The sequence below is a fragment of the Astatotilapia calliptera genome, chromosome 7 (assembly GCF_900246225.1).
Source record: "Astatotilapia calliptera chromosome 7, fAstCal1.2, whole genome shotgun sequence".
Lineage (NCBI taxonomy): Eukaryota > Metazoa > Chordata > Actinopteri > Cichliformes > Cichlidae > Astatotilapia > Astatotilapia calliptera.
Genome location: NC_039308.1, coordinates 16,280,262 through 16,292,809, shown reverse-complemented (window position 1 = coordinate 16,292,809; position 12,548 = coordinate 16,280,262). Strand labels below are relative to the sequence as shown.

The 12,548-nt window shown below is 41.8% G+C and overlaps 1 protein-coding gene across 2 annotated transcripts in view; it reads right to left on the bottom strand.

Moving 5' to 3' along the window:
• Window positions 1-1,287: 1,287 nt before the first annotated feature.
• Window positions 1,288-12,548, bottom strand: part of LOC113025520 (carboxyl-terminal PDZ ligand of neuronal nitric oxide synthase protein) — a 56,500-nt gene continuing 45,239 nt past the window's right edge. Inside the window, exons 12-13 of one of the 2 annotated variants that reach the window (XR_003272808.1) lie at window positions 9,426-9,677; window positions 3,297-3,360 (exon numbers count right to left, since the gene is read on the bottom strand). Coding sequence is in view for 1 of the 2 variants with exons in the window: in XM_026173362.1 (XP_026029147.1) it covers window positions 2,799-3,360 (562 nt within the window). In the remaining variant the exon portion in view is untranslated. Of the gene's footprint in view, window positions 3,361-9,425; window positions 9,678-12,548 lie in introns of both variants that reach the window. The other variant, XM_026173362.1, reaches the window with a different exon arrangement.

Below are 12,548 nucleotides of genomic sequence, written 5' to 3'. Positions count from 1 at the left end.
TCCCTGTGCCTGTGATCACCAGCATCTCTCTCACACACACACACACACACACACACACACACACACACACACACACACACACACACAGCTTTTATCACTGACCGGCTCGCTCCTGTCCGTACACAGACTAATGACTTTTCAGCAGCATTAATGGGCATATAAAGGACGAGGGACATCTACTTTAAACGGCTATGTAAAGCCGAGGAGCTGGGGCTTTGGCGTGAGGCTGCCTTCCAGCTTCTATGGGCTACGTTAGATTGATCGCAGATCAGATGCAGTCTTGTATTGAATGGGCTTACTGAACAGGATGGAAACCACCTCTCTGGAGAGAAATAGGAGAGAGAGGAGGGACAAGCTGCACAAGCATCCTGCATTATTGATTATCCAGCAGGGGAATTCCATGTTGAAGGTGAGAATGAAGGCACGCAGGGACACTACACAGCTAATTTCTTATCTCCAGACTGAGGTGGTGTTTGCAGTCCTTAGATTAGAGAGGTGCGCAGGGAAATAACAGCATTGCCTTCTTTGCTACAGCTGCATTACACTGAGGCCCTGAAGGCTAATAAGCCTGTCAGTCAGATGTTTGCACCCTGAAGTGACAGGGCACTCTGTGGAAGCGAAGTTTGCAGACTCGTGGACTAGAGAGAAGAAAAAGCTCACCTTCAAAAGGACACCTTGGGAGCACAACGCCTTGGAGGAAGGGACAGGAAGTGTCGTCAAGCCTTGAAAATGTTAAGTGTGTGGTAAAGAATTTGAGAGGCATGAATTCCTAATGTCAAATGGGACTGTAATGAGATATAATGAATGCATAGCCAAACAGGCCAGAAGAGCGGACGATCTGTCTGTTCTGCTTTCCATTCAAAGCGAGGAGACGAAACCAACAGCACAGTCTTTATTGGAATCCAGCCGTGAGCTGCTACAGTAGTTCCTCAGAGCCGCACCTGTGCGCTGATATCTTACACCGCTGCGTTACTATTTGCAGTGTAATCTTCTCAATGTAGCTTCAGCTCTGGCTGTGGTTCAAATGATGTTGACTATACAGCGGTTACAGGAAATTACACTGAATGAAAAGGCGTGTGAACAAAGATCGGCAGCAGATTAAAATATGTGCAACGACAGGAAATGTAAGCAGTACAGTAAGCACAGGTTTTCTTTGAACCCCCTCCTTCCATAGCACTCTTCTCCCTAGGTGTCCTGTGTGCAGAAGGTAACAGGAAGTAAGGGTCTAAGACTTTAGTTCATTTCAAGTGATCCACAAATAACCAGAAACAAATTTTTCTTCAGCTGTTTCTCTTTATTATTTTTTCATCCACATGTTATTGCTGTTAAGCTCCCTGCCACGTGTAATGTTGGGAAAAGCCTGATTTCTGTGTTTTGCCTGTACACCTGCAACTTTACACTCCCCCCCTGTGACCTTGTGTGCTTTACCCCTCATCTCCATTTATATTCACTTCGACTCGCAGAAGGTGGCACTTTATTCAACACCATTAACAAGGCAACAGAAACCTTATAAACGTGAAGTTAAACAGCTACTGCTTTTCATCGTCCGTCGTTCCGATTATTATCTCTAGCATTTTCTTCAACATTTTATGATTTCATTTATAAAATGTCAGACATTTAAAGTAACTCAGTTTATTGAATTTTTCAATCTGGTTTGATCTATGGTGGAACATTTTGGCATTTTCATTTCAACTTCATACAATTATTTCTTTTATAACTAAACTGTTGGGATGAGAGTGAAGTTTGATTCACTTTAAACTACTCGAGGTCCTTTTCTCTCGATTGAATGCCAACAATGTTCCCACCGTTTAGGTTAATTCACCCTGAAAACGAAAGCAGATTTGTTGGGTATTCAAGATTTGACAAAGATAGAAGCAAAGAAGAGAAAATCCATCTGCCAAGCTGTCTTTCTCCAAGGTCCTCTCTGATTCCCCAATTATCTTCCCATTCAGTATCTTGTAACAGACTCCCCACTCAGACGGGCGCAATCCATTACTTTCACGGTCATTAGCTTCATGTCGAGTTTCTCAAAAAGAAAATGCTTTTAATTCAAAAATCCCCTTTGGTTTTAAAGGATTGCATCCAAAACAAATCAATTGAATACACGGAATACCTGCAGACATTCCACTCATTTTCCCAGCAGTGCTTTAAGGCCCACGAAATGCAAGTAAGAAAAAAACCATTCTAAAACCCACTAACCTCTGAGAGTACAAAAACATAATGCACAGCGCTACACAGCTGTGCGCAGACCGCAACACATCATTTTCCATTTTTACTGACTTTCTTGTTCTTTTCTTTCCGCCCACCATTACCCGTCGGGTGCTCCTGCAGAAATCGAGGCTTCTCCCAACATCAAAATCACAAGCACTTGCATGGTCATCGTGTATCTTTAGTTTGTACCACAGTGAACCATCATACAAAATAATCTTTTAACGTCGACTACTAGCAAAAATAAAACGTGTTCCCTCGTTGGCTTTGAATTCTACGCTAAATTGACTTTAACGGTGCAAGAGGTGCTACATGTATTCTGCTAAACATTCTAGTCACTAAAAAGTAAATTAGCTCATTATTTTATTACAAAAATACTAAATCTGTCCACAGGCTAATCAACTGTACAATAGAGTACTTTCCAGGAACTGGTATCAGCTACTGTGTGCCTGTACTGTGTCACAAGTGGGTGGAACGATTAAAGGCCCTGAAATAGAGCCCAGTGCAAACATAGGAGGGTCTGATAGTAAATATTAGATTAAAAGCTGATTGCAGAAGATGATGGAAGTTTTCCAGGAGATCAATAGCTCCTAGCTCCGCTGAGGGACGTTAGGGTCCTCCTGGCTGCTCTCCAGCAGCTCATCCTCAGAAAAGCTGATGTGAAGGCAGGTATCATTCATCGGGGAGAAGGGCAGCGGGTGGCCACAAGTGTCCGACTGTGAAGTGAGGGTGGGGGCTTCAGTGGGATACGACTCAGCGGCTGAGAGAACGGTTTCCCCCCTCTCCTCCACGGGACTGTTACAGCCACTGGAGGCTGTTAAAAATGTCCCACGGTCCCCGAACAGGTCGTCGTCGTCACGCAGGGGCGACAGCAGGGACTTGGTTTCGGAGCGCACGCCCGAGTCCTCGCTGGTGGAGCAGGAGCTGCTCTCGCCGTTGCTCAGGGAGTGGAAGTCACCGGATGACAGCGAGCTGGGGGTGATGTCAGGGAACGAGATACTGCTGCTACGGCTGGGGGCTGCGTCGTTAGAGGTGACCTCTGCGGGCGTAGGCGCAGCTGCGACCTCTGACCCTGGAGACAATGTCCTGCTAGCTCTCTTGCGGTTTACGGAAGGTGGAGGAGGGTCGAGTTTGGGGATTATCTGCCTGCACCTGTCGGTGAGAAAACAGAGGCACCGGTTAGTGAAGCCTTCAACCGGCTAACATGTTGAGAAACAGTAGATTCATGAGCACATTTTCTGTTTGGTTTTTTTTGGGTTTTTTTTTGCTTATTTATATTCAGCATAATTTTCTACATTATTAGTAGAAGAATGCACCTTGAGCCAGTTTTGCTCCATCAGTCACATTATACTCCATTAACCTGAGTGCACTGTGGTGTAAGCTGCTACTACACGACACAGTGACTCTGTCTCTGGCTCCCTGTTGTTCCGGCTGTCTAGGAACTTATCTACATCCCACAGCTTCTCTGCAGGGGAAACGGAGGGACGGGCGAAGAAAAAGAGCCAAAGACTGCGGGAGGGGAAGCGTAAAGAAGCAAGGAAAAAGCTGCAGGCTTTCCCCCAACCAGAAATAGCTACATTGCTCACTCTGATTTTACCACCATAACATCATGACAAGCACCAGTGCTCACAACCACACTCAATTATAGGCATTCTCTTGGAAAATGATTCCTGACAAACATCCGATAACAAGCCTCACTTCCTCCCCGACTCCTCCCATTTACATTATAACTGTGGCTGCTAACTTCGTTCCCCCGAGAAATCTGGTCCGTGGGTGAATCCTGGGCTGAGTAATGAACTTATGTGACCTAATGATGTATTTGCCGTCTCCACACGAGGATGATGATGACAGCTACAGTAATGATGGGGAAAACATCTCCTGAGATAATTATCCGCCATTTCCTACACTAACAAATGGAGCAGCACAACGTAGCACAGGAAGGTAAAAGTCAACCTGAACTCCACTGACTCCAAAGGCACAGGGGGGTATCATTAGTAAGCCAGTGTAGCTGTGGGGATTGCAATGCAGATGAAGAAAAATGTAGCAATGAAAGGGCCGGCATTCAAAGGTTGTGGTTCCCTGAGAATGGAGCCGACTGCTTTAGGATCCCTCGACTTTTCCTCAAAGGACAGCATGTGGTAACTTTTTTATTTTCAGTTAAATGTATTGGAAACTGTTTTTATGGACTGACACAAAATGTGGCACCTGCATCAACGGTGGCCAAAGGCTGAGTTTTAATGAGGTTAGCAGGTTAACATTTGTGGTTTTCCATGAAACGATGTTAAGAAATTTTTGGTGGAGACATTCATGTTTATACTCAAAGTAGCACACATAGTGAGCCCTAAAGGCAAATGAATCCACTTGATTCTTACTCATATTTAGCTTCTTTTTGGGCTGGTAGGTTCACTGTTCACGCACAATCTGCTCATTTAACGGTTTGACTCTGCAGCAAGTTTAAATGGTGTTATTTTTAAAGTGCTGCCAAGTTGTGGCTTGGATTCCAGCTGGATTGAGCATCAGGCTATTTTCTTTTCCTCTACTTTCTGTCACTATTTTGATTTAGCACTACTCTGGAAGACCAGGACATACAACTGGGATTGGGGTTGTCAACAGAACAGATACTGCTGATATCTTTCAATACCAAAATTCTGAAAATGTGACAGTACTTTTGTGTTTTTGCCTTAAGTACTCTAGCAGGCCTTTGTACTGAAGCTGTGAATCTTCTGGAACTGAACGAGATGAAATATGCCAGGAAGTGTTTTAGTTTATCCTCACTTGCTAAAGAAATAAAACAGGAACACACACAAGCACAGGATAAACTACACTTGGAAGATTGTGACTAGTACAGCTGCTGTAATTGCTTTGCCACGCTCATTAATAAGACGGCTGGTATGGAAGTACTTAGTATTCGAGGTAGATGACCAACGAATTCGTCAACCAATTCGCCAAAGGCAAAATGTAAAAATGCTGTCATGTCATTGCAAGGGACGAGGAAATAGTTCCAATACTTTAGCGAACCACTTAAAACAACTGACATTCAACAGCATCCAAAGTTAAGTCAGCTATAGTGCTGATTGTAGGGCTGCCACAAACGATTATTGATAGTCGACTAGTCACCGATTATTTTTGCGATTAGTCGACTAATCAGATCATCATCCATTGAACGTAAAAGTACAGCTTATTGCACCAGCAGCATCTGCTCTTATATAACTATCATTAGCTTACAGCTTTAAGTGTTTAAGGTCTGTGCTAACTAAAAATAAAGACAAGATGATAGTTAATTGAATTCTAATTAAATGTGCAGATTGTTTCGGTGGAGTTTAATAAACTCAGCCGATTTACTCAGGAACAAATAAAATACTGAAAAAAGCCAAACAATAACATTTTTAAGTTATCTAAGTGACTTGTATATGTTTAACCTGAGTAGGGCGGTGGGTTTGAAAACGATCTGCCGGGAGTCCGGTGCTCTTATGGCCCCCGGCTAGCTATCGAGCTAGTGGGTAACAGACACCTCCGAAAACGTCGGAGCGCTTTTGAAAATATGTGGTGTCTTGATAAACTGAGCAGATATTTGAGGTTTACACAGCTACATTCTCGCCTGAAAATATGTTAAACGTTTATTTTGTGACCCAGAAAGAATAATAAGAGTAATATTAAAACTAACTAGCTGCCGCCATTGTTGACAACTGCGCTGGGCCGCGCTATGAATTCTGGGACACAGTTTCTTCTTCTTCGGGGTTTAACGGCAGCTGGCATCCTTGTACATGCAGTGCTGCCATCTTCTGTTTCAGTCCGTTATTACACTCTTAAATCCTGCCATTATTCCTGCTTTTGGGATCTTACAAAGCTTCAAATGACGCGTCGACTATTAAATCAGTCGTCGACGATTTTGATAGTCGACGTAATCGTGACTAGTCGACTAATCGTGGCAGCCCTAGCTGATTGGCTAAATTAAAGTAAATTATTGCTTCAATAAATGCTTAAACTAATGTTAATGTATATAACATTACAACTTCTAATATTAACATTTTAAATAAATACTCTGCCAACACCATGTCTGTATTTTAAAGTTACAGTGTGTAAAATCTCACCACTAGACGTCAGTAGATTTCTTTACCCTTCCCAATTCAAGAGCACAATCCTAGCTATGGTGGCCACCGTTTATTTGTATTGAGTGTCAGTCTGCTAACCCTTTCTGCTGTGAGCGAAACTTTGACATTTAGCAAATAAGCTCTCATACATTATGAGAATGTAATCAAGTTGTTTATCAGAGTGAAAGCGTGATTTGTAACATACATGAGCCTAACATTAGCTGGCATGACGTTAGCTTATAACCAGCTGTTGTTGCTGGATAAAACATGTATTATCCTTCACATCTTGAGTCTGAAGAGCTAATTTAAATTTTATTATTATGTAACATAACAGCTTTCATTCTATATTATGTAGAGCTACAGAGTGTTAGTGATTAAACAGTAGATACTTTAGCAAGAAAATACTGAAAATAGGTCACTGAACTTTAAAAATCCAATGCTCAGTTAGTCCCGTTAGGTGTACAGAATACAAGATGAGCTAAGGACTGGGGTCAGACTTTTGACTGTGAAATGGCCCACAGTAGCCCACAGTGATCAAGTCGTCCAGTGCTCATTATCCTATAAAGTCAAGTGATTATTATGAGAGTACCTGCAATGACAGTACAAACACAGTTCAAAAGAGAACATGAGTGCTTACTTCTGGTGTATCATTTGATCAGCAATTAGATTCAGTTGAGGTCACTGTGGATTTATCTTTTTTTCACAATGCAGCTGGAAAACTACTACTTCCACTACTTCTAAATTGAGGCAGGGCACAAAGACAAGCGCAGTCACAATTCCCGGCTGATCCCAAGCTAACCAGCAGCAAATGACTCCTCAGCAATCTTCTACGCATCCAACTGGAATCTCATATAGGGTGTGATATTAAAACTAGTTTAGTTGTTGTGCACCTGCCAGCTGCTTTGGATTCCACCCCAGCTCCTCCCTTAGTGCTGTGTGTGACTTAATTGTCATATTGGTCAGTGAATGCCACTCGGATCTGTGCTGCAGGTCTTGCTGCTGCTATGGGAGGAATGCTCCCGGTTGGCCTTTCCACGTTTCATAAATGCTGATTAATATAAATTAACTCTGATGTAAATACAGTTCTGTTTTGACTGTAGTGGTCCTGACTAGAGCTGGGCGATATGAGATTTTTTCATATCACGATATGTTTTTTTCATTTCAGGCGATAACGATATCTATCACGATATAAGCCAAATAACTATATTTGTAAGATTTAAATGTGCCGTTGCTCACAAGTAAAATGTGAAATAATCAGCAGCTTGTTTTTATTTAAATATTTATTTCCCATAATAAGTTCAACAGGGTAGATGTACTTAAGGAACATGAGACTTTTTCAGATAAATAAAGGCAAATATTGCAAACTACACAAAAGGCAGCCGCTAAAGCGTTTAAGTTTCAAAATAGGACAAACGAAACAGACTAAATTGTCAATTCCACTTAGAAACAAAATATTAATTCTAAAAATAAATCTTAGTTTGTTTTACAGAAGAACAGACAAAACTGACTAACTTTTGTCAATATCAAATAAACTGAGAACTAAAAGGAAATTCTCAAGCTCTCCTTGTTGTATAGCTGAGCTTTTCAAACAGTTTTAACAGTTACTTTAGTCTGACAAAAGCCGAATGACGAATTAGCGCTTCCAGTCAGAGACTGAGGCTACGTCCACACGTACATGGGTATTTTTGAAAACGGAGATTTTCCGTTTTCGTTTTAAAAAATAATCCCGTCCACACATAAAGGCAGAAATGAAGGAAAACGCTGCTATGAACATGCCAAAGCAGCAGGTGGCGCTAGATTCCTAACCGTGCCTAAATGTTGGCCAATCAGAAGTCTAGAAGCCTCGGTGGGAAAAAGTAAACAAAGCTGGGGCATAGAAGCAGAACCGAGTCGTAAGTGTGGAGGGACAGTAACTGTGTGTATATGTAAGCATTTAAACACTGCAGAGAGTAGAATTAACAGTAACAGTATTGTAGAAATTCATTTCACCGAAACAATAACGTGGCGCAGTGTGACGCATGCACCAGTTTATTGTATTTCCAGACTTGCTTTCGGCACAATTTACAGTGCACGCTACTCTGTTTTTGTCAGACTTGAAATAGCCGAAATACCTTCACACTACGGAACTTCTTTGGCTCTTCCGTTTGACAATCTCTCCGGCATTGGAACCATCATCTGTTTTCTCTTCGGTCACGCTCGGTTGATTTTTCTAGTCGGCACACTCATTTCCTCCATTACGCGCTGGCTCCATTACCCGCTGGCTGCTTCCCAAACAAACACACGTGCGGCTTGGCACTTGTGCTGTACGTAACAAGTCACGCGACGTGACGCTGCGGCCGTGACGCTGCGGCTCTGCGCTACTTAATTTGGATTGGCTGACCTTTTTTTTTTCTTTTTTTTTGAGGACAAGAGCGGCGAGGTCTATCGCGATAGCTTAATTTCTCTATCGAGTAAAAGTTATATCGCGATACATATCGTTATCGTTCTATCGCCCAGCTCTAGTCCTGACTGAACTTGATTAATTACAAGATTTCTGATGGTTTCTTTAATAGCTGCTTGTCACACATGCAGCAGAACAGTACGTGAGACCTCTGGTGCTTTATGGCGGTGGATGGTCTTCTCAGATTCTCTCGGTAAATCAAAACATGCATGTGACAAAAACACACACTCACACTCTAAAATATCTCACAGAGCCGACTCTAACAGATCGAGTCTAAGACAGGTACATAAAGATGTGCCGCTCCTCCAGCCCTGCTCTGACAGTTTTACAGCTCAGGCCAAACCTCCACAGATAAAATAATACCACGTCTTGACAAGAACGTTTCCTCTCTTCTGGCAAAACCGGGAGAGACAAAACAATCCAACAAAAGGTGGAAAACAGAGACAAAAGTGCTGTGCATAAAACATTTGTGACTCATTGATTACCTCAATGCTAATGCGGCTTCTAAATTTGCAGAAGCACATTTGAATGTAAATAGAGGTTACGCAGTCATTAGCAGAGAAATCACTGGCGAGACCTACGCACGAGCCAGCGAACACCCACACTGTTCATCCACTGCATGCACAGCCTCATGCTTGTGCCACAGACACATGCTCCACATGCTGGTTACCATGAGTAATACTCACATAGAGGGAGGAGAAGGGGCAGAGAAGAGGAGGAAGAGGAAGAGAGGAAGGGGGCTTAGGCAGTGGCAGAGAGCTCCCCGGGCTCCCAGGGAGAAGCAGGTTGGTGCGGTAAACGATGAGAGGGATGGGGATGGGGACAGGGCGATGAAAGGCATGAGCTGGGGGGGTTTAAGGCAGTGGCTGATGATATCTCGTTAGGAAATGAGGGATGGTTAGAGGAAGAAGAGGATGAGCAGGAGCGGGTCCTCACACCTGTACCAAAGAGAGGCCACAATTAGACGACAGAGAGTCGGGGAGCTATGCATGTGGAAGGAATAACAGCTAAAAGGTTTTGGATTTGAACATTTCCATCATTGGTACCCTCCGTGGTAATATCTAATACCACACAGTAGCAGACAGGAATGGAGATATTCGGTCGAGCAGCTGGGTGTGGAAGTATTTTCCCCCATTCTAAACTCAGCTTCAACAAGTCAATAATAACTTCGGTGTTACATAAGGTGGAAACATGCACTTCCCTGACTAGACCAAAGGTTTTTCCATCAGTCTGACTTGGTGCGTGGCGCTGAATACAGCTGCAAATGCCAGCAAGAGGTGAAAATCAGAGAGATAGCGCATTCAAAATGCTTTGTGGAAAATATGCATTTTACAAAAGTCACCTTTAGCTGACCTGAAATCCAAAGGTAGCATTGCAAAGTACTGCATGACCTCAATTCCAAAATACCTGGAGTGCTGTGTAAAATGTAAATAAATACACAAAGCAAAGCTCTGCAAATCTCACAAACCCATATTTTACTTGCAATATAATGTGGAAAACATAACCAATGTTTAAAATGAGAAAATGTACCAATTTAAACAAAAAATAGGGTCATTCTGACGTTGATAGTAGCAACACATCTTTTAAAAAAAGCTGTGAAGTAGGGAAGGGGCCATGTTCACCATGGTTTAACAATACTCGATAAACATCTGGGAACTGAAAAGACCAGGTGCTGGACTTTTGGGAGAGGGATGTTGTCCCATTTTATTTGTGATATATGAATCTAACTGCTCAACAGTCCTGGGTCTTCTTTGTCATCATTTTTATTTCATAATGGACCAAATGTTTTAAATTAGTAAAAAGTCTGGACAGCAGGCAGGGCAGCACCTGGACTTTTCAACTACAAAGCTGTGCTGTTTAATAGCTGCAGTAAGCGGTTTAGGATTGTCTATCTAAAATATGAAATGCCTTCCTTGCAAAACCTGTTTGCACCTTTCAGCACTCATGATGCTTTTGAGATGTGCAAACTGCAAATTATGCAGACAATAATGCACCCCCAATACAATCAGAGATGCAATTTCTATTCTTTACTCCAGAGAATGCAGTGTCCACGTTTTCCAAAAATAATTTCAGTTTATCCAACCGCAGAACAATTTTACAGTTTAATTTAGTCTATTTGAAATGAGCGTTGGTTCAGAGAAGACAGCAGAATTTCTGAGCAGTGTTCACATATGGGCACTTTGTTGAATGTTAGAGCTTTAACCTCTATTTGTGGATGGCAAAATGAACTGTGTTTACAGACAAATACTTTTGGAAGTGTTCTTGAGCCCACGCAGTGACTTTACAGACAGAATCACGCCTGTTTTTAATGCCTTGCTTCCTGAAGGCCAGAAGATATGGAAATCTAGTATTGATTTTTATCCTTCTTTCTTACGCACAGAGATTTCTCCAGATTTTCTTAATGTTTTGACAATGCTATGTACTACTGATGATGCTTTTCTCAAATTCTTCACAATTTTACATTATTCTGAACTTTTCCACAATTTGTAGCACCAGGTTTTTGCAGACCAGTGAAACCACTGCCTGTAAAAACCATGTTACTGACCTGTTAACCTAGTTATTCCCCCCAACAGCTGTTTCTTTGTAGTGCTACTTACTTTTCTAGCCTTTTTGGCTTTTGTCAAATTCAAAAAGCGCTAATACCATTTTACAGAATTTTGTTCGTTTATTTACATTTTCACAGCAATTCTAACATTTTTGGAATTTGGAATTTACTTAAAACTGAAAGGATTACTGTCATTCACTGTGCTGGTTATTCTGGCACTATAAGTTACTGCATTTTTTTCATGTATTGTAATCTGTAAAAACTGGACAGAACACAAAACCTTGAGGCCTGTCAATTGCCTTAGAACAGCAATGCAAGTCAACTACTTTAGGCATGCATAAATAATGTCAATAATTACCTCGCTTGAAAATAATTTGTGGTTAAATTAAAAACTTGCAGAGAAAACAAAAGCTGCTGGTGTAGCTACAGTAAAATATCTCCAAGCTGCTGTCGCTTTGCTGCTAGCTTTCTACATGCTACGTTAGCGATCCTGCTAGCAGCTAATGATGCATGGTTTGAACTGAAATGTGCCAGCTCTGACATCCAATCCAATCCAGTTTTTCGAGTCAGGACTGAACTGAGCTCACGACTGGACTCCATTAGATTGGATTGGTGCATTGCTACTTGGTGGCACATGATAAATCTGCAAAGTAGTGATTAATTTTCCTTCCATAACTCAAAAATATCACAAAAACAAAATATCTTCTTAATAAAAAACTTTCCACAGACAAGTCTATTACTTAAGAAATGGTTAGTAGATGGAGTACCAGTGCCTTTTCCCTGAATTATTTTACTACCAAAGATATGTGACAGCCTTTTCACTGTCTGTTCTTGAACTAATAAATCTCACATGAAAATAAACGAACAGAGCGGAGAGAGGAGCAAAGGCTTTTTAAAACATTTATTTACAACCTAAGTACACATGACTAATTTTTTAACCATTAAATAAAAAGGAACAAAGCAGTCAATCACGAAGAGAAAGAAGAAAAGAAGTAGGACGTGTAAACTCAAAGGGGACGCTGGGCCTTTGTAAAAGCATCTTGTTTTTCTACAGAAACTAACACTTAACCCCAGTCGAGGGTGTTGGTTAGATGTCCGTGTGGGACGTTTAAGTTTGTAGATGGACGAACGTGAAAGTCTGCAAAACTTCAAAATTCCACTAATTTTTCTGAAAAGCAGAAACCTGCCAATTTGAGTGCCTGTCAAAGCTCATTCTTACAAACTTTCCAGCTTTGCAGACATCACATTCAGCCCAATCTGAGTC